The 19,726-nt window shown below is 38.9% G+C and overlaps 2 protein-coding genes across 8 annotated transcripts in view; both read left to right on the top strand.

Annotated features, from left to right (window-relative positions):
* Positions 1-15,504, top strand: part of LOC141780186 (unconventional myosin-XV-like) — a 63,975-nt gene extending 48,471 nt beyond the window's left edge. For 5 of the 7 annotated variants that reach the window (XM_074655305.1, XM_074655311.1, XM_074655306.1 and 2 more), the window contains 28 exons: positions 100-154; positions 613-775; positions 871-964; positions 1,099-1,219; positions 1,368-1,483; positions 2,324-2,383; positions 2,783-2,858; positions 3,015-3,130; positions 3,295-3,413; positions 4,306-4,447; positions 4,565-4,676; positions 4,827-4,901; positions 5,911-6,113; positions 6,441-6,565; positions 6,706-6,769; positions 6,864-6,936; positions 7,316-7,389; positions 8,574-8,656; positions 8,755-8,885; positions 9,023-9,117; positions 10,222-10,299; positions 10,410-10,506; positions 10,616-10,776; positions 11,098-11,231; positions 12,688-12,821; positions 13,862-13,995; positions 14,376-14,516; positions 14,662-15,504. In XM_074655305.1, the coding sequence (XP_074511406.1) occupies positions 100-154; positions 613-775; positions 871-964; positions 1,099-1,219; positions 1,368-1,483; positions 2,324-2,383; positions 2,783-2,858; positions 3,015-3,130; positions 3,295-3,413; positions 4,306-4,447; positions 4,565-4,676; positions 4,827-4,901; positions 5,911-6,113; positions 6,441-6,565; positions 6,706-6,769; positions 6,864-6,936; positions 7,316-7,389; positions 8,574-8,656; positions 8,755-8,885; positions 9,023-9,117; positions 10,222-10,299; positions 10,410-10,506; positions 10,616-10,776; positions 11,098-11,231; positions 12,688-12,821; positions 13,862-13,995; positions 14,376-14,516; positions 14,662-14,763 (3,078 nt within the window). In that variant the 3' untranslated portion in view covers positions 14,764-15,504. The remainder of the gene's footprint in view (positions 1-99; positions 155-612; positions 776-870; positions 965-1,098; positions 1,220-1,367; positions 1,484-2,323; positions 2,384-2,782; positions 2,859-3,014; positions 3,131-3,294; positions 3,414-4,305; positions 4,448-4,564; positions 4,677-4,826; positions 4,902-5,910; positions 6,114-6,440; positions 6,566-6,705; positions 6,770-6,863; positions 6,937-7,315; positions 7,390-8,573; positions 8,657-8,754; positions 8,886-9,022; positions 9,118-10,221; positions 10,300-10,409; positions 10,507-10,615; positions 10,777-11,097; positions 11,232-12,687; positions 12,822-13,861; positions 13,996-14,375; positions 14,517-14,661) is intronic. The other 2 variants (XM_074655307.1, XM_074655308.1) reach the window with 2 other exon arrangements.
* A 2,072-nt stretch (positions 15,505-17,576) lies between these two features.
* Positions 17,577-19,726, top strand: part of llgl1 (LLGL scribble cell polarity complex component 1) — a 49,884-nt gene continuing 47,734 nt past the window's right edge. Inside the window, exon 1 of the mRNA XM_074655316.1 lies at positions 17,577-17,931. Coding sequence (XP_074511417.1) covers positions 17,851-17,931 — 81 coding nt within the window. The 5' untranslated portion in view covers positions 17,577-17,850. The remainder of the gene's footprint in view (positions 17,932-19,726) is intronic.

The following is a 19,726-nucleotide window of genomic DNA, read 5'->3' on the forward strand; positions in this document are numbered from 1 at the left end:
GATGCATGAGCACCTGTCAGCATGTATGCAAATCAGAAATATATAAATGTCTTGGAATAAAAGCACACTCAACTGTATCACTCCCTGTTTTTTTTGCAGACCAAAGAGAGTGAAGAGTCGCCGTACAAGCCTGCCGCTGATCAGCGAAAAACGAGTATGTTTTACACACCATCAGGGTCAAATTAACGTCGGCAGATTTGCAGTGAATGCCGTGATTACAGTGAAGCTTCAGGATGCCCCGTGCTTTTCTAGCTGGGTTCTCTGAATCTAATAAAAGTTACTCAAGCACTCAAACAGGAGTGGAAAGAACAATATTGACGCATTGTGACTTTGTGATTTGAGGTTGGAAAGCCTACTGCATCAAATTGAAAATTAGAACATTTTAAAATTGAGTACAGAAAGTGACCCCTGTGTCTTAGGGGTTAAGACGCCAACCATGAACCACAACATTCCCAGTTTGAGTCTGAAAAATAATGTTTTTATTGAAATGCTAGTACTGATGGATGTCCACTTGCTTCGACATAGTTCTGTGTTTCAGTATGGAACCAGTTCCAAAATTGAATGCAACAGCTGTTGAATTAAACTGTTAAACATCTGCACTTGATCTAATAGACAGTTACATTCCAGGTCCAACACGTGGTCCCCCTCCTGAGGACGTGGTCCGATCCAGTGCCAGTAACACGGAGCGCATCGATCCCAGCCACGACATCAAAGACATCGTCAAACAGCACCAACCTGCTGACACAACAACTTCTACTGGACCTGCCACACAAAGGTAACACGCTCATGATTTCCTAATCTAAATATTAATACTGATGATAGTGTGTTGTCTGTCTACTTATGTGTGTTTGTGTTTGTGTGTGTGCGTAGGAAAGGTGATGGAAAGATGTTTGCAAAGAAGTCAGACCCGCATGATGAAGCTATGGAGATCCTTAAAGATCAGATGGCAAACCCACCACAACCGGTAACCCAACTCCGCACCTACAGAATCACACACACACACACACGCACGCACGCACACACACGCACACACACACACACACACACACACACACACACACACTAAAATAATATAATCTGACCTTGTTTATGTCTCAGACTCAAAGGAAGCCTCAATCCTCCCTACGTAAAGAAGAGGGAGGACTTAAGGTTTCCAAGACGACCAAGTCTCGCCCTGCGGGGCCAACTAGCTCCACCATAAGCCCCGCCCCTCCTCCAGGTGAACTCTTCACACACTAATGTGACATCAATCCCCAGTAATAAACAGCAGAATGACGGAAAGCTCTTCACTCCATTCACACTTGCATGTGAATGGAGTGTATGGGAAGCACCTGGTCAAAAACCCTTGTGTGTGTGTGTGTTTCCAGTCTCTAGAGAGTTGCCAGTAGAGGAGGAGATCATTCAGACGCAACTTCACAGCAGGACCAGTGATGAATATTACACATACTCCAACGTCCCCTGGAAACTCTACATGAGGAAAGAGGTGTGTTTCATGAGCACACACAAACCCATAAATATAAAAGGAAATTAATAATCCATACTGCCCTGAAATTGAACTTTACAACAAATGGCACGCTGAGACACTCTGTAAAAACATGTATAGCAGTGTTAGTTCCGTCCAAATGTGTTTCGTTGACAACCTTTTTTTCCATGAGTAAGACGAGGCAATGAAGAGACAGCACCAACTTCATTAAACACCAACTGTGACTATATCAACATGCAATGTTGACTAGACTAAAATGCAGTTTAAAAAATAAAAAACTTTACAAAATGTCTTTCATTTCCGCTGACAAAAAAGAGGAGACTAAATATTATAGACTATTTTGTATCAGGACTACATAATGAGCACAGTCAGAAGGACTCGGAGTACCACGCAATAAAGTAACAACACATAAAACAAAGTTAACAAGGACAACAACAGGGCTTGGGAGAAAGTAGCGAGGTGATATTTTGGCTAGATTGACTGAATAGTTTAATATAATCTGATGACTAAAATGTCAACAGTTTTCACTGGCTAAAACTATATTAAAAAAGTTACCATTTTCTTAAACTAAGATAAGACTAAAATGCCCAGACTTTTAGTCAACTAAAACTCATCTAAAAAAACAGGATGAGGCTAAATATGATACAAACTAACAAGGACATTTGACGCAAGACTAAGACTAAACAAAAAAAAATAGCTAGCAAAATGAGCACTAATGTATACTCTTCATATATCTACTTGTGCTGAACATTTAACAACATTACAATGCTTTAATTTCATCACGTTTATGATTTGATACCAAACGATTTTTTTCCTTTGTTGATCTTTGTCTGTTTACAGGTTTTCTATCCTAAAGAGACGTTCAACAGTCCGCTGGTTCTGGACCTGATCTTCAGACAGGTTGATTTATGTATTCATTACTTTGTTTCTACATTTATTTTGTATTAAGGTAATTTCTTCATTCCGGTTTAGTTTTGCATTATGGCAGAGTCTAGTTAATGGTGATTATGCCAATAGTTAAGATGGTAATCATTAGCCATAGATTCTAGCATTATCTTATTGTAAAAGAATACATCAAATAATACACTTTTAGGTACTTTATAATTTTGGCTTTTTTATTATTTCTTATTTCTCTTTCTTCTTATTATTTATTTTATTATTATATTCCATTTCTGACAATACATCCCCCTAATTGTTACACACAGTTCCTTTAATACTAATACTTATTCACATCCGGAATAAATTATCTCAAAATGATTTCCACTTTAGGAGATTCTTATTCCTGAATGTGTCCTGCAGGTTTTACATGACACCTTCTCTGAGGCCTGCATCCGTATCACTCAGGAGGAGAGACAGAAGATGAAGCATTTATTTGGTATGAAAAAAATCACATATCCCTAAATCACTTTACTCTGTAGTATAATGGCTCATAGACCATGGACAGTATACTTTTCTACATTTACAGTATGTGAAAGACTTGACAACACTTCACACTCTGGATTTGATAACTTAAACTTTGTGTCTTTGACAGCTGAGAACAAGGTGGATCAGGCGTCAGGAACGCATGATGAGAACGTGAAGAAGAAAGTCGTCGCCATGGCCAGAGACTTGTGGGAGATATACTTCTCCCGTCTCTTCCCCGCTTCTGTGAGTTCTTTTCTCTTTCTTGGCATATGTTAGTCAAACTGAGAAGTGCAGCAATTCCCACTCTGAATATGGTAAACTAAAAGCAGCCCTCAACCTTCACTTGTTCTTACTTGACCATTTTTATGTAAGTGTTTGTATGTGTGTGCGTGGTGTGTGTGTTCCAGGGCAGTGTGGGGACAGGAGTGCAGGTGCTGTCTGTGTCTCATAAAGGCATCAAGCTGCTGAAGATGGTGAGGAGTAGCTCTGCTGCTTCAGACTACTTCAGAGTGCTGAGGCTTTACAGGTGAGCCTCATAGACCGTACAAACCATAGACTGTATAGAAGAAGTGGACGTAGTCACCGTGATGTCACCCATTGCTTTGTGGACTGCAGTATGAAAGCCTTGAGTTCGTCATTTTGGCAGTCGCCATATTGTTTTTTGCAACCAGAAGTGACACAAGAGGGTGGAGCTAAGTACAACGAACGCTGAATAAGACATTTTTAGGCGACCAAAAAGGTTATAATTAACTTTCATGAACTGAAAACACACTGTGAAAGGGCTAAAGTTGTAAGACGAAAACACGGAGCCACGCCCTGAAGCATCCCCTGCTTTATGGTCTATTTGACTCTAAATGGGACCATAATTTACTAAATGAACATCGTGCTGTATTGAAGAAGACTTGAAACTAGCGATTGAGATCATAAACTCATGTTTACAATGTTTACTGAGGTAATAAATCAAGTAAGGAGTTGGCTCATTTTCTCATAGACTTCTATACAATCAGACTTCTTTTTGCAACCAGAGGAGTCGCCCCCTGCTGGCTGTTAGAAAGAATGCAAGTTTAAGGCACTTCAGCATTGGCTTCACTTTTCAGACCAAGGAGTAGCCCACTGGTGCAAACACATGACCACAGTGTGTGTACGATATCAGACAATATTTCCACCTTTTCAAGCCTTCCTGTCTTAGTGTTGGAAAACCCACTTTCAAAAAAAGACATGAGAAGAGGTGAAACTGGCTATTGAAAGTTGTCTAAATGTGATTGTGCTCTCCTTAATTCAAATAACACACCAGTTAGTCAAGTGACCATTTTAAACTGTCTGTGTCAAGTGCCCCGATGATTTGACCCGAGACCCTTCTTTCTTTCTCTGTAACTTTATGTTGACTTCCTGTTTTTTGCACATCACTTCCTGCGCAGCTACTCGGACATCCTGTTCGTCTCGATTCCGTCTAAGAACATGCTGGAGTTCAACCTGACCAACGAGAAGCTGATCCTGTTCTCGGCCAAGGCCCCGCAGGTCAAACACATGATCGACTACTTCCTCACAGAGCTTAAGAAGGTCAGAGGGCGTCTGTGTGTGAGCGTGTGTCTGAATATGAATTATACATCATGCAGATACAGAGGAATGTGATAATATTGCAGCATGTCTATGTCAACATGTCACGTCTCATGTCAGGACTCAGAGTACGTGGTGGCGGTGAGGAACTACATCACTGAGGACAGGTCTCTGCTCAGCTTCCACAAAGGAGACATTATCAGACTGCAGCAGATGGACGGGCTGGAGGCCGGTGAGACGCAAAACACTCACGCACCGAGGACTGGCACATTGATACGTTTGTAGACCTGCTTTCTGCCTCTGTGAGCCATATACAGTATGTCTCTGCTTCTCTGTGCTTCATGTCTGTCACGTCTATGTGCGCTTGTATGTGTGTGTTCAGGCAAACATTACGGCTGCATAGTGAGGAAGAAGGTCATGCTTCTGGAGGAGCTAAAGAGAGACACTCCTGACTTTGGTGGGTTTGGCAGCTTGCTGGGATCTGTTGTGTTTTTGCTTTGCCGTTTTCTTTTTGCTGGTTGCTTTGGGTTAGATTTTTCTTAATAGAGCCTTAACATCCATGTTCCTGCCTTTTTTTTATTTCATTGATTTGAAGGGAGACACCCCAGGCAACGAAATAGTTTTTCATGTGCTGGTCATTTTTGAGATTTTGGGCTATTTTGCTATTTTTCAGACTAGTGGAAAGAAAACATCCAAAATACACATTTAGTTGTTTATTTTACTACTTTGTCTAATTGTCTTAATATAAGTAATTAACTGGGGAAGTTTCATGGTGATATCTATTAGTTAAAATGTTTTACCCTCTTCACCTGTCTTGCAAAATGTGTGTAATTTAAATTTTTTCTCAGACTCCGAGCCAGAAATCTCCACTTCAGTAGCACTTATGTACCAAACTGTCGATATTCTAAAGGATTTTACAGAGGGGTTTGTTCATATATCATTCATAGCCTGATTTAGAGAACATTTTATTCCTAAAAACATGGTGACATTTTTTTTTTTATGGCTGTTGACAGTGGAGTGATATGGTAAGATATCGAAAATTACCCCTGTAAAAACCTTTGACCCTAATAGATATACCTGGCTTTATCCAATGTTCAGATTTTTCTGTTCTGGACACATATTTGATAAGATAATGCCTCATTTGCATATTTAAACATAACATTTCAGAAAGCTTGTAATACAAAAAAATAATTGTCTTTGATGGTGATATCTATAGTTAAACTGTTTACCCTGTTGACCTGAGGTGTCTTCCCTTAACTGAGGATTTGCTACCTTTCTTTGCCTTAAAAGCTGAAAAACATAAAGTGAATGAGGTTTTATTCTGTTGGTTGGACATTTGAAGACCCCACCTTGGGTTTTTGCATATGAACCTCTCTGTATACCTTCTGATTTGTGTGTGTGTGTGTGTGTGTGTGTGTGTGTGTGTGTGTGTGTGTGTGTGTGTGTGTTTGTGTGTGTGTGTACAGGCTGGCGGTTCGGGGCTGTGTACGGGAAATCGGGAGTGTTTCCCAGCGAGTATGTCCGCCCCGTGGCTGCTCCGGACTTCCTGGTTCTCCCCGCTGAGCGCTTGGAGCCTCGAGACAGACAGGGACGAGTCGCTGCATCTGCTGCTATCGCCGTGGCGATGGGCTCGGCAGTAGCTGCCCACGAGCTTGACCTCTCCACAGAGGTGCACACCAGGAAGTTGTTTACTCATATTACAGCAGCATTTTTCTGCACTACTGCCCAACAAAGAAGCTTGGTGTTTATTTTCAGCTACCGCATTATATCAGGAAAAAATTCAAAAGTCTGAACAGCGTGCTCACAGCCAGAATAACTTTAAGATTTCAACATGAATAATACCCCTATATTATGGTACACGCTGCTGTTTATACAGTATATGTTGAAATATTTTGGTTTAGCAGAAATAGAAATATTCTGTAGATAATTATATCTTTGGTGTTCCTTTAAGTGGCACTGCTGCTTAGCTTTTTATTGCTGTGTGTGTGTCTATCAGGTAGTAAATGAGATGTATGGGGACGCACTGAGCGGTGAACTGGACGATCTGCCTCTGCACAGTGGCCAGTACTACATGACTGAGTTTGCCAAGAAGTATTTCAGAGAGGCGCAGAGGAACAAAGGGTCAGACACACAACATGCTGCCAAAATAACGTGTCAAAATGTCCTCAGTTCAAAAGACTACAGCTCAAATTGGTTCCCCCTGTGACAAATTAAATGCATAAACACACTGTTCATAAATGCTGCCTGTATTTTGCCCACAGTGATCAGAAAGCCAAAAAGGGGAAGGAGGGCAGGGACCCTGTTGACATGGTCAAATTCTCCAAGGTAAAGCAGCTGAGTTTGCTGAAAAGCATAATTATTTAAATAATGTCTTTGTATTCTTGCATATGTTAGATTGTTATGTGTTTTTTCTCTCCAGTCTCCGATCCAGGAGTCTCTGATCGACTTCTCCGACAGCGGGATGAATAGAGTGGCTGCTGACATCTTCATAGGTGAGAGGAGAGTAAGGAAAGGAGGGATGGATATACGGATATACTGTACATAGGAGGTAGAAGAGGAAGGTAGAGAATTTATAGTTTGCTGTCGTAGAGAAAAACAGGTTTTCAGATCTGATTGGGTCTTTGAAAGAGGGAGAGATGGAGGGAAAGATAAGATAAAATATATATTATTGTCCCCAAGGAGACATTTTTCTTGGGCAATAGTGCTACACACAGCTGCAGTCAACTTAAAACAATACGTAGCCAAAGACACAGCAATACATTATTGCACATACAAAGAAGAAGAAAAGTAGAAAGGAAATAGAGACTTCCTCTTTCTTCTGTTTTATGAGATTATTTGTTTCCATGTTGACTGATGTTTTTTTTCATCTAGCCATAATGAAGTTCATGGGAGACTTCCCACTGAAAGGTCAGACTGAACAGGACCTGGTCACCACCATACTGAAGGTACACAGACAAACACATAAACACACTCTCTTGCATATTTGATTGGCTTATAAAATAATAAGATGATAAAGAGAGAGGCTGACTTACACATGATGTATTTAGGTCAAATAGAAGGAAAACGTCAACACTATAGACTGTTTCAACAGAATTGCATTGCTAGGCAACAGCTGGGGTCTATGTTTACTTCCTGTCATTGGCTGCGTCCGAAATCGCATACTATGCACGACGTACCCAATATGTGTACTATCGCTCAACATACTTTTGTGTGAATAAACAGTAGTATGTATCTTTTCAGACGCACTGAGCAGTAATTTACGTCGTCACTTCCTGAGACGCGTAACCATGGTAACCTGTACCAACCTCATGTGATCAAACAATGATTTGTGAGAATCATAAAGGCTGAACTAATTATAAAATATATTACGCGTAGCAAAGTGAAATCTTAAACTTATACATAAATATAAGTGTTATTGATGTTACAGAGTTGTCCGACATTGTCTGTTATGAACGTTGTTGTCACTACCGCATTGCATTGTGGGGTATTTATGCCGCCGTAGTGTCCAGCATTTGCATTCTGTAATATTTCACCGGAAAAAGTATGCAATTGTACTATCTGTTAGGGGTGTAAATCACATGGTTTCAGCACAATACGATATAATATCATTTCTTTGGACCTACTATCCTACAAAATCTGCCATGAAACGATTTGATTCGATTCAGGGGCCTGCGATCGATGTGAGACGATATCATATGTCTTTTTAACACCATCAGTTACATTTTTATCAACTCACACAACATAACTTAAATATGATTTGACCATTTTATTACTGGGAAGGAGGGACGGAAATGCAGATATGCCACAGGAGTTTCAAAATAAAGGCATATCTTAAAGATGATGATAAGTACTGATGTTTTCACTTTGCATCGATGATATTGGGACGCTGATCATTAAATCGATATATCGATCCAGATCCATGTATCGTTACACCCCTACTATTGGTTTCATACTAAGGTTTTGTCATACAAAAAGACCTTACATACTGTTTTAGCGTACTAAATAGCATGTTAGTCTGGAATTTTGGACGTAACCATTTGCTGCAACAGGGAAACATTTGGTATGTTTATGTTTACAACTGTAAAATGGTCTATTGTCTTCATATTAATGCATGTCCTCATAAATTTAGTTGAGTGCCGATCATGGCCTGATAAAGGACGAAGCCTTCTGCCAGGTGATGAAGCAAGTTACCACCAACACGAGCTCCAAACCGTAAGTCTCTTCTACATTTTACATCACCTGCTGACTGAGGACTTCTAGCGTTGCCACGGAGAGGCTTTAATTTGCAGTTGTGTGTATATTTTGTGTAGGGACAGTTGTCAGAGAGGATGGAGGCTGTTGTACATCCTGACAGCTTTCTATCGCTGCTCCGATGTTATGAAGCCATTTCTGTTGAAGTTCCTGCAGGAAGCCTGCGACAGCCCCGGGATGCAGTACCAAGGTAGACAATCCTGCCATCCATCCATCCAAGGAAAAGAGGCCACAGCCCATCAACAACCTCACACATCACACTCATAAATCCATCACTACCAGACTGATATTATTAGTTATTATTGATCTGTTGCTCTTAATTGACAGGTATTGCCAAGGCATGTGAGCAGAATCTGAGGAGGACTTTTCAATATGGTGGACGCATACAGTATCCCAACAGCATGGAACTCAAAGCTATGCTGGTAAGTTTCTAATTCAGACATGCAGTCTTCTTATGTGGATTGAAACTTGTTTAAAGTGTTAAAATATGCACCAAACCAAACCACAAGGCAAATGATGAAAGGAATTAAAGGGGAACTAGGCCTGTTTTCAAAATTCATATGTTATTCCTATGGTCTAAGACAGTCAAAAGAATATTAATAAACAAGAACAACTCTCTCCCAAATCCAAAAACTAGAGCGCTAAAACTCAAACGTGTGATGTCATAGGGCATAAAGTGTGGAGCTGCTCCACAGACAATGAATGGGGAGAGATGTTATAGATGACACTGAGAGCACCCAGGGGAATTATCTGGGTATATGGGAACATTTTCTGTTTCACAACTGACAACACTACAATAGAATAAAGCTCAATTGGGTATAAAAAAAGAAAACAAACAAAATCCGTCTCCCAGTTATTGTCTATGGAGCAGCTCCACACTTAATACTGTATGACATCACAAGTTTGAGACTTACTTCTCTGGTTTTTGGCTTTGAGAGAGAGGAGCTCATGTTCACAAATATTAATTAAACTTTACTAGGCCATGGAAATAACATACTGGAATTATTGATTTAGGTGGTGTTCCCCTTTAATGTAATAATTGCTGTGTGATGGAATACTTTGTTAAATATAATAGATATGTTCCTCTGAATGCATCCAAAATTACAATACATATTTATTGTTTTATCAATATATCCACTAAATTATGATAACTTATACCGTAAAACTTTTACAATTTTGTATTGTAATGAAGTGTTGGCATATTTGATAGAAAAATAAAATGTATTCATAATTCAGGAGATCTTATTACAGCTTACTTGTCTTTGTCTTTTGAGCTTTTAGTTGGTAAACCATGGTGATATAGTCAATCTATATTAAATACGAATTAGGCATGATTCTTAAAATTTTAGGATTTGTAAACTTGATTAACTATGTTACACTAATTCAACTATAGTAGTATTGATACTTGAGGCATCTGCCATGTTTAAATGTGAGTGTGTTTAGCAGCTGCTCTCAGTAACAGCTGTACACTCCACGCTGGCGTTAACTCGTATGACGTTTCCCTGTGATTGGTTGTTTGCGTGCAGGCTGGGCGGAGCTCCAAGAGACAGCTGTTCCTGCTGCCAGGTGGGATCGAACGGCATTTGAAAATCAAGACGTGCTCTGTGGGTGGCGCACACACACACAAAAATGATATTTGATCGATTCAGATGCTGCATTCGTGGGTCAACATGACGGTAACATTGCTGAATTGTGAATGATTTCTTTATTTCAGGTGGCATTGGATGTCATCGAGGAGCTTTGCTATGAGATGGGACTACACAGGGTGGAGGCTTTGGATGAATATGCCATCTTTTTGGTCACACACAAAGGTAACAAGCACGTCATAGTGAAGACCTACTGTACAATGCAAACACTCTGGACATACATTAATACACTATAGATAAACAGATAATAAATATGAAGTGTGTGTCTGTGTAGGTCAGAATGTGCGTCCCCTGAACAAGCGCGAGTACATCCTGGACATCGCTACAGAGGCAGAGCCAGTGGACACCAACTACAGTCTGTGGTTCAGGAGAGTCATATGGAGTCTGGCTCTCAAACTTGACAACGAACTCTATGTCACCATGCACTATAACCAGGTAGAGATCTACTGTATGAAATGAAGCTGGTGTCCTGTTTCTACTGTAGTTAATCCACAGGGTTCTAACAGTTTAGGAAACGATTCACACTATCACATACAGTAGATATTACCTTTGTAGTCCCCATTACAGAATTGCTGTCCACGTCCCTGTGCGGTTTGCTTGACCATCAGCCGACGTCATTTATAGCTTTGGCGTTTGTGTGACAGCAGACTCACTTCAACTAGCGCAGAACATTTTAAATTTCCTGTCACAAAATGAGCAGTGACATACAGTAAAGTAAACACTAACAAAACGTAACTCTCTGTGTCTCTCTTCAAGGTGTTGCCAGACTACCTGAAGGCCTTGCTGAGTGTGGTTCCTCAGGGTAAGGCCAGTGACCCGCATATGCAGCAGATCGCCAGACTGGCTGCCCTACAGCACCGTGCCAAGGACACCATCTACCTGCCCACCCTGTAAATACAGTATACATAGGCATACACATACTTGCCCTAACTAGCAGTGTTAGTGTCGTGGTCTTTCCATTCAGTTTCACGCAGCTGAACCTCCATAGACAAACATACACAAATGCTTACGAACACCCAAAAAACATGATCCCGCACATGCATACAGTATATGATATTCACAATGCATCCTCACAAGTTTGCAAACACACTTGCACATGTATAATATAAAACTGCTGCCTCTGAGGCAAGGTTATAATAGTTTAGTAGTTTAGTTTCAGTTAATTTTTAGAGTGTGTTTGCCAGTTTTAGTTTTTATATATTTAGTTTTAGTTTCCAGGTATAATGTCTGAGAAGTATGTAGCCATACATACAAAATACATGGTTGAAGAGCTGTGGGTAATGTTTAATCTTTATATTACTTAAGTGTCCGATGAGAAGCAATGGTGGCATGGCGCCATCTGCTGGAATGTCAAATGCGATCAGTTTCTGTGGTTCAAGGTCACGAGAGTTCACGGAAATTCATGCTGTCTCCTTTTTTCGGTAGTGATATATGAGGGCTAAAAAACTAAAGCTGAAATTAATTTGCTTTCATTTTTCTTTTTTCTTTTTTCTTAGCTTTTCAACGAGACAGTATCGTTTCAGTTTAGTTTTTGTTTTTGTTAAAGGAACAATATATAGGACTGACAGCTAGCGTTTGAAATGGGGAAGTATGAGGGGTGGAAGTAACAAAAATTAACTGATAGAAATGGAGGTGATGAAAATGCATGTGAAGTGATGTGAAATGAAAAATGGAGTGATAAATTATCAAGTGATTTGATTACTTTAAAGCTGATTTGACTAAAACAGTCGTGATATGATGAAAACAGAGCCATGTTTCATCATTCAATACAAAATTGCCATTTATCATTTAAGGAAAGTGGACTCAAGGGTGGAAGTAACATGATGAATGATGAATGTAGTGAAAATGATGAAACATGGCTCTGTTTGCATCATATCACAACTCTTTTAGTCAATTGAGCTTTAAATGAATCAAATCACTCCCTTTTTCATTTCACATCTCACGCTCCATTTTTCAATTGACATGCATTTTCATCACCTCCATTTTGAACGCCAGTTTGTTGTGATGTGGCAACGGGGTGTAGAAATGGGCAGTGGACGGGATCACAAAAACAGACTTTCAAAAGGAGAACATACTGGCTGTAGCATTGTTGTAGGAGAAGCCAGTATTTCAATTCAGCATGTTTCCTTAATCCCTGATGACATATCATGGTCATTTTATGATTTATTACAGTAAATATATTACATATTGGTCCTTTAAAGATCACGTTTTTATTTAGTTTTAGTTTACTGAAAATATTTTTCACTGCTTATTTTCGTTTTGGTTTCAGTTTTAGTTTACAATAGTAACCCTGCTCTGAGGTATCATTGGTTTGCTTTTTGTGCGTGTGTGTGTGTGTGTTTTTAGCCGTGAGGTGCAGGAGTGCGTTCCCCCACAGTTCTACAGCAAACAGGGTTCACAGCTCTGGCTGAATATGGCAACTCAACACATGCAGCAGGTCCAGCCCTTAAACCCGAACCAGGCTCGTGCACAGTTCCTTGGTAAGACCACCGCTCTGTGTGAGTGTGTATTTCTGAAAGAGACTTACAGTGTGTTCCATAGACGCCTATATTATTCTTCAATTCCACATAATCAAATAACCATTTATTATATTATTATAATTATATTCTCTCTAAAATCTAGCTGAGCAAGAATATTTGATTAAAAACACCTGCCTCAGAATAATTAACAAAAAGACAAAAAATGTAATCCTAAATAATTGTTTTTAGTTTTTTTTTTTTAAATGTTAATATTTATTGAGTTTTTGTTTGTGCATACAACCAAAAGTACTGTGTATGTTAACTTATATCTTTTTTACAATCAGAAAAATAGAAAAAGAAAACACAATGAAGAAAATAAACAAAAAACAAACAGAACAGTCATGGTTAAAAGTGTCCATTATCAAAGAAGGGTGTTAACAACTCCAGTATCTTGTAATTTATTCATAAGTTAGTCCATAAGCATTTTCCACTGTCTCATAAATCATCCATTTCTTCCATTTACTGTACTACCAAAAACAATTTCTCTCACTCTAAGCTGGAGAGTCATTTTTTTCCAAAGTATAAATCTCTCTTGTGTTATAGTAGGGGGTTCAGTTTTATAGCAGTTTCTTGTCATTGCCTTCTTACTTAAGTACTTCTTACTTGTGATCAATAATATCCTGGTTAAATATCTATCGTTATCAATGACAATCCTTTATATTCCCCAGGTACATAACTTTGTATTCCTTAGGTATTGCATATCCCAAAATACCTTTAATTGTAACATGCACATTTTCCCAAAATGAGTGGTTTGCCTCTCTATTCCCTCATAACCGCCAGCATGATTGTTGTGAACCAGTTTGCTTACTCTTTATTTTAGGGGTTATAAGGTAGCAGGTTACATTTTTCCACCCAAACTCCCTCCATGTCCTTGAATTTGTAGTGGAATTGTTTTTAGTTATTAACAGCGCAGCAAAGTTGATATTAGAAAGTTGCATTAGAAAGTAATAATTGTTCCAAGCTGCCATATTAAAAGTGACCCTTCCTGTGTTTTTGCCCAGGTCTGGTCAGTGCCTTCCCCATGTTCGGCTCCTCCTTCTTTTACATCCAGAGCTGTAGCTCCGCCACCATCCACGCCCCGTGCATCCTGGCCGTAAATCTGAATGGACTGCACTTTCTTAACAAGGACACTCATGTATGTCTCAGACACACGCTCACAATCACACATGAAAAATCATCCACTCATACACCGATCCAGTCTGTGTAATGTTGCATGCTTCACATTCCAGGACCAGCTGTCAAAATATGGTAGCGGGAAACTGAGTCTGTGTAACAGTATGAATTTGAAGGAATACTCATTTAACATCGCCTTAAAAGCATACTACTGCAAAAAAATGAAAATGAAAAAATGATTTCAAAACAAAGCATTTGGCTCCCTCTGTTGGTTATTGTGTTTGCTGTCTGCTTATGTAGTCTACATGTTTTGACATTTAATATGTGTGCATATCTGTGTTTATAAGTGTTTCTTTACTGTTTGTGTGTGCATTCATACATATATCTGGTTTGTGTAATCAGGAGGCCATGGTGCGTTTCCCTCTGAAGGAGGTCCAGTCAACTCGCACCCAGAGACCAACTTCAGGCTCCAGTTATCCATATGTGGAGATCATGATAGGAGACCTGCTCAACCAGCGCATCACACAGCTACAGCTGGAGCAGGTGTGTGTGTGTGAAAGAGAGCTGCAGTTGCAACTAGGGCTGTCAGAGTTAACGCGATAATAACGCGTTCACGGAAATTTGTTTAAACGCCAATAATTTCTTCAACGCATTAACGCAATCGATCTTCTGTGTGTGTGTTTTCCAGGGCCTGGAGCTGTGCCGAGTCATCGCCATGCACATGGAGAACATGTTGTCAGTCAGAGAAAAGAGACTCACTTTGCCACCAAGTGAAATCACCCTGCTATAACACAAACAAGCATATGCACACACACACACGCACACGCACACAAACACACACACGCACGCACACACTAAGAGGAGTCGCACTTTATGCCTCATAATTGTACTGCATCTACCTCTATTTTAAAAATAGAATATTTTGATATGTAAAGCTAATGTTTCTGTAATGTCGCGAATGTATGGCGATGATGTTGATGACCTAGTTTGTGAAAAAGGATGTATTCCGTTAGCGCTGCAACCAAAGATTATCTTCTTCATTAATCGTTTGGTCTATAAAATATAAGAGAAGAGCGAAACATCAATCATAATTTCCCACAGCCAAAGTTGTCAAGTTCAAATGGCTTTTTCTGTCCAACCAACAGTCCAAAACCCAAATATATTCAGTTTCCTATCATAGAAGAGTAAAATAAACAGCATATGATATTCAATAATCACATTTGACAAGTTGCAACAACTGAATTTTTGGGTCATTTTACTTAAAAAAAGATTTAAACGATTACACCTACAGCATTAACATAAAGTAAGAAAAGGAATATACATGTATAGTTATCTTTCCAGTAGGTCAGGTCAGACCTGTACCTTGCACACACTTACATACACACATACACACACACACCACTGGGTTGAATGCATTCATGTGTCTATGATGCAATGTTAGTTAGCAAGAAGTAGAAACAGAAATTTGGAAAAATGTCCTTTCAGACCCATTTATGTTTTAGTTTGATATTTTTAGCCAAAACTGTTTGAGATCTTGTCTGCCATGGCTGCTTTATAGGGCTGAGACTATAATGGATAAGACCTCTTTAATTTACTTTACCCTCCCACTTCAGAAGACTTGTATGATTTGATTTGCATTGATGGGGTAGGAACCCCTGCTGTGGTTGGCTCTCTACAAAGAAACTGAATGTGTGAAACTGAATGTGTGAAACTGAAGCGAATAACTAGCAAACTTTAGTATAACCTCATCTTCCCTTTAACATTAATACATGCTTGTGGTTTGACTTGATACATATTTTTTTATTAGGCTTGGGCCTACTGTACATACAAGTGTAGCCTACATAAATTATTTGTGAGCTCATAAGATATTTTTTTGTAGAAAGATGCAATTAAAATGAAAAAAAAAGAAGGCGGCAACAAATTAAATTATTTCTTTGTTATTTTCTTCCCTGTCGTGAAATCAAGTGAAAGACACGACAGAAAACATATGTGGGGAAGCAGTTAAAGGCCACATCACTGAACTGTTTGCACTAAGTAAAATAATTAATTATATAATGTATATATGTATTTGTAAATAGCCGTTGTACATAACTTATGCATGTGAATAATGTTGTACATTAAAGTTTGTAGCTTAAATTACTCTGGTGTTTAAGTTTGGTTCATTTAATTTTTAACATTTACAAGTATGATTTCAAAGGCATCAGAGAAAGCTACATAAAAACAGCATAGGAAAGAGTAAATAAATATATAAGATAGACAGAGGTCAATGGTCAGTTTCAACAGTCTTTTGCCATTTCTTCAAAATAATTGTCCCGAATTCTGCTTTATGTAAAAGTAATATAATATTTAAATTTTTGTTTCAACATTTTTATTGATGCGTGTATAATGTAAAAAAGAGCACCGCAATCGAGACTGAAAAAAAGGTACACAACACCAAGGGAATTTAAGAATGACAAAGAAAGAAGAAAAAAACAAAAACACAATTAACCAATAGAACAACATACACCCGATATAAAAAAAAAGGGTAAATAGATAAATGAAATTATATAAATATAAATGAAATTAATTAAATACATTAAAATAAAAGAAATATATAATAATAATAATAATAATATACAAAAATACATAAAAATAAATGTAATTGTAATATTTAAATTTAAAATAATTTAAATTTAAAAATAATAATAATAGTATTTAGGACCACTAAACCCAGAAGGTTTTACTATGGGATGATGTTAGCGACCTCTTGTTTTCCATGTTCTTTGGAAAAATGTTGGTATCATCCAATGAAAGGACAAAAAACACAAAGAACCAATTGAACAACCCCCCACCCAGGATTTTTTTTTTTTTTTTAAAAGGTAAATAGATAAATTAAATTATATAAATCTAAATGAAATAAATACATATAGTAATAATAATAATAACGTATACAATATTATACATTTTAAATAATTTAAATCTAGTAATAATAGTAGTTAGGGCCCCTTCATGTCCTTTCATTGGATGATACCAACAGTTTTCCAAGGAACATAGAAAACAACAGGTCACTAACATTATCCCATAGTAAAACCTTTTGGGTCTAGTGGTCCTAAATATTATTACTATTATTATTATTATTATTAATAATAATAATAATAATAATAATAATAATACATTTAGATTATTTTAAATTGAAACATTACAATTAAATTTATTTTCTTGTATTTTTGTATATTATTATTATTATTATATATTTTTGTTTATTTTAATGTATTTATTTATTTAATTAATTTAATTTAGATTTATATAATTTAATTTATCTATTAACCCTTTTTTACATCCCAAAAGGTTTTAACTATCATTACAGTAAATATATTAAAATAACACATTCTGAACAATAGAAAGTGAACAACTTCACTAACATTGCCTTTTACTAACTATTATCTACTGTCTTGATAGTTTCATTTAGAGTAAAGCGTTCGCCGTTTTAACACCCTTGTATTGACGGATGTGAGCAGGACGTGCATCCGGTGCGTCGCGGTGCTACAAACCGAGCATCCACCCTCCAGTGTTCGCTAACGGCTGTGTGGGCGTTTCCTAGGTAATTGCTCGCAGATTTCTTCGCCCTCATTGGTTGACAACGACGGGGTCCGTGTGAACCGGGAGGAGGTGGGGGGCTGTGGTCGAACCCACCGCGACCTGAACAGCACCAGGAGGGAGAGAGAGAAAGAAAGAGGAGGGAGGAGAGAGGAGAGAGAGCCGCAGCCCGCAGCAGCAGCAGCAGCGCCGCTTTCAGCCTGCATGGGGCTAGTCCGTTAGCTAGCTTAGCAACCAACCGTCCGCCTCAACCCCCGTGTGTTGTTATCTCTGCGTGGTTTCCTGCTGTACCGGCTTCAACATGATGAAGTTTAGGTTCCGTCGGCAGGGCACCGACCCGCAGAGAGAGAAGATAAAACAGGAGCTGTTCGCCTTCAACAAGGTAAAGTAACGGGACGGAGGAGAGAGAGGGTTTCCTCCTCTTCTCTCCTCTTCTCTGCTGCTGCTCCACTAAACTATCTATCTCAACCTGGGTTAAAGTACAGCATCGTTTAGATGCTCCTCTCTGTTGCTGCGTCCAGCTAGAAACAGACTAGCTGCTGCTGGTTTCTAGTGCAGGCTGGACTTGGACGCTTTGTTGATGTGTGTGTGTGTCTGTCTCCGTGTGTGTGTGTGTGTCTCTGTGTGTGTCTGTGTGCGTGTGTGTGTGTGTGTGTCTCTCTCTCTCTCTCTCTCTCTCTCTCTGTGCGTGTCTCTGTGTGTGTCTATCTCTCTGTGTGTGTGTCTCTCTCTCTCTCTCTCTCTCTCTCTCTGTGCGTGTCTCTGTGTGTGTCTATCTCTCTGTGTGTGTCTATCTCTCTGTGTGTGTCTCTGTGTGTGTATCTCTCTGTGTGTGTGTCTCCCTATGTGTGTGTGTGTTTGTGTCTGTCTCTGTGTGTGTCTCTCTCTGTGTGTGTATGTGTGTGTGTGTGTGTGTCTCTCTCTCTGTGTGTGTAGGGAGGTTTCAGTTTTCTTCACGGTGTGTTAATTGGCTTTCATCCAAACGAAGCCCTTGTTCAAAGTGGGTGAAACTTATCTATTGTAGAGCTAACATTACTGTAATTAACCATCCACAACTGATGGTGTCAGTGATAGGGATTATTATCAGGCTGCACATTAACGAGATTAGTTTGAGTGGTGTTTGCAGCAGCTTCATGTGAGTAATGTGTGTGTGACCCATATTTCATTCAGATATTGATCAAATTGGCTGTCAGTGTGGTGACACTTATACCCCCTTTCATGGGTTTTTCATAGAAGCTACCACAACACTGTATGTCAAAGCCTGCAGGGGTATGGAAGTTTTTATTGGACTTTATTAGTTGTAACCCACAGAAGACATTCCACAAATGTGTACCATGATCTGCAAATATTTCACTATCCACAAACATGTACTTGTGTTGTGTAAAGTCACATCTGTATTTTTATGGATGTGACTTTACACACATATAAAATAAAGTCCAATAAAAACTTCCATACAGGGGTGTTTTCCTGGCTGCTTTTGTGGTGCTCAGACCTCTTCTTGTTTCAGTTTTTGAGTGTCTGTGGGTGAAACCCATGAGTGTCAGATGTCACGCTACTCTGGCATCACATCCACATGGATATAAACCAGTTTATGTACAGTAGTAAACCTCAGCTTCCCGAAGTTAACATGATCAGCCTTCCCCCTCTTCTTCACCAGTACTGAGGTCCACTTTCAGTACATGTTGTCACCTTGACCGCTGTTGCTAAACTGGTGGGAGCCTAAAAGTAGGTTGAAGTCCATTGATACTATTGATAATTGTGCATATCAAATATCAGTTGCAGGTAATGACTTGCAAAACATGGTCTACACTGAGAGACCAGCTGAGCACGGCTGTGGCCTTGAAAACTCAGGTTAGGTGAGGCCGCTGTCTGTGTGCACCGTGTGTCACTCAAAAAGTAGAGCAGAGTGTACAGAGAGACACAATTTATCACGCTCAGTGACTGGACGACATGACAAACTGAACCCCCACTCAAGAAGGTTATTTAGGGATGCAAATAATATAGCATAAATGTGAAGAAATATAGTGCTCCGTGATTTTGGCAAAGTGATTATCACTATTATATTGTCCAATTTCAAATTACTAAATACTAACCGACCGATTCATAAAATGTTTCTTCTTTAATCACATAAAACAGATTTTTCTTTCACACCTTGATCAATAAATCTACGGCCTGAG

This window comes from Sebastes fasciatus, chromosome 13 (genome assembly GCF_043250625.1).
Source record: "Sebastes fasciatus isolate fSebFas1 chromosome 13, fSebFas1.pri, whole genome shotgun sequence".
NCBI lineage: Eukaryota > Metazoa > Chordata > Actinopteri > Perciformes > Sebastidae > Sebastes > Sebastes fasciatus.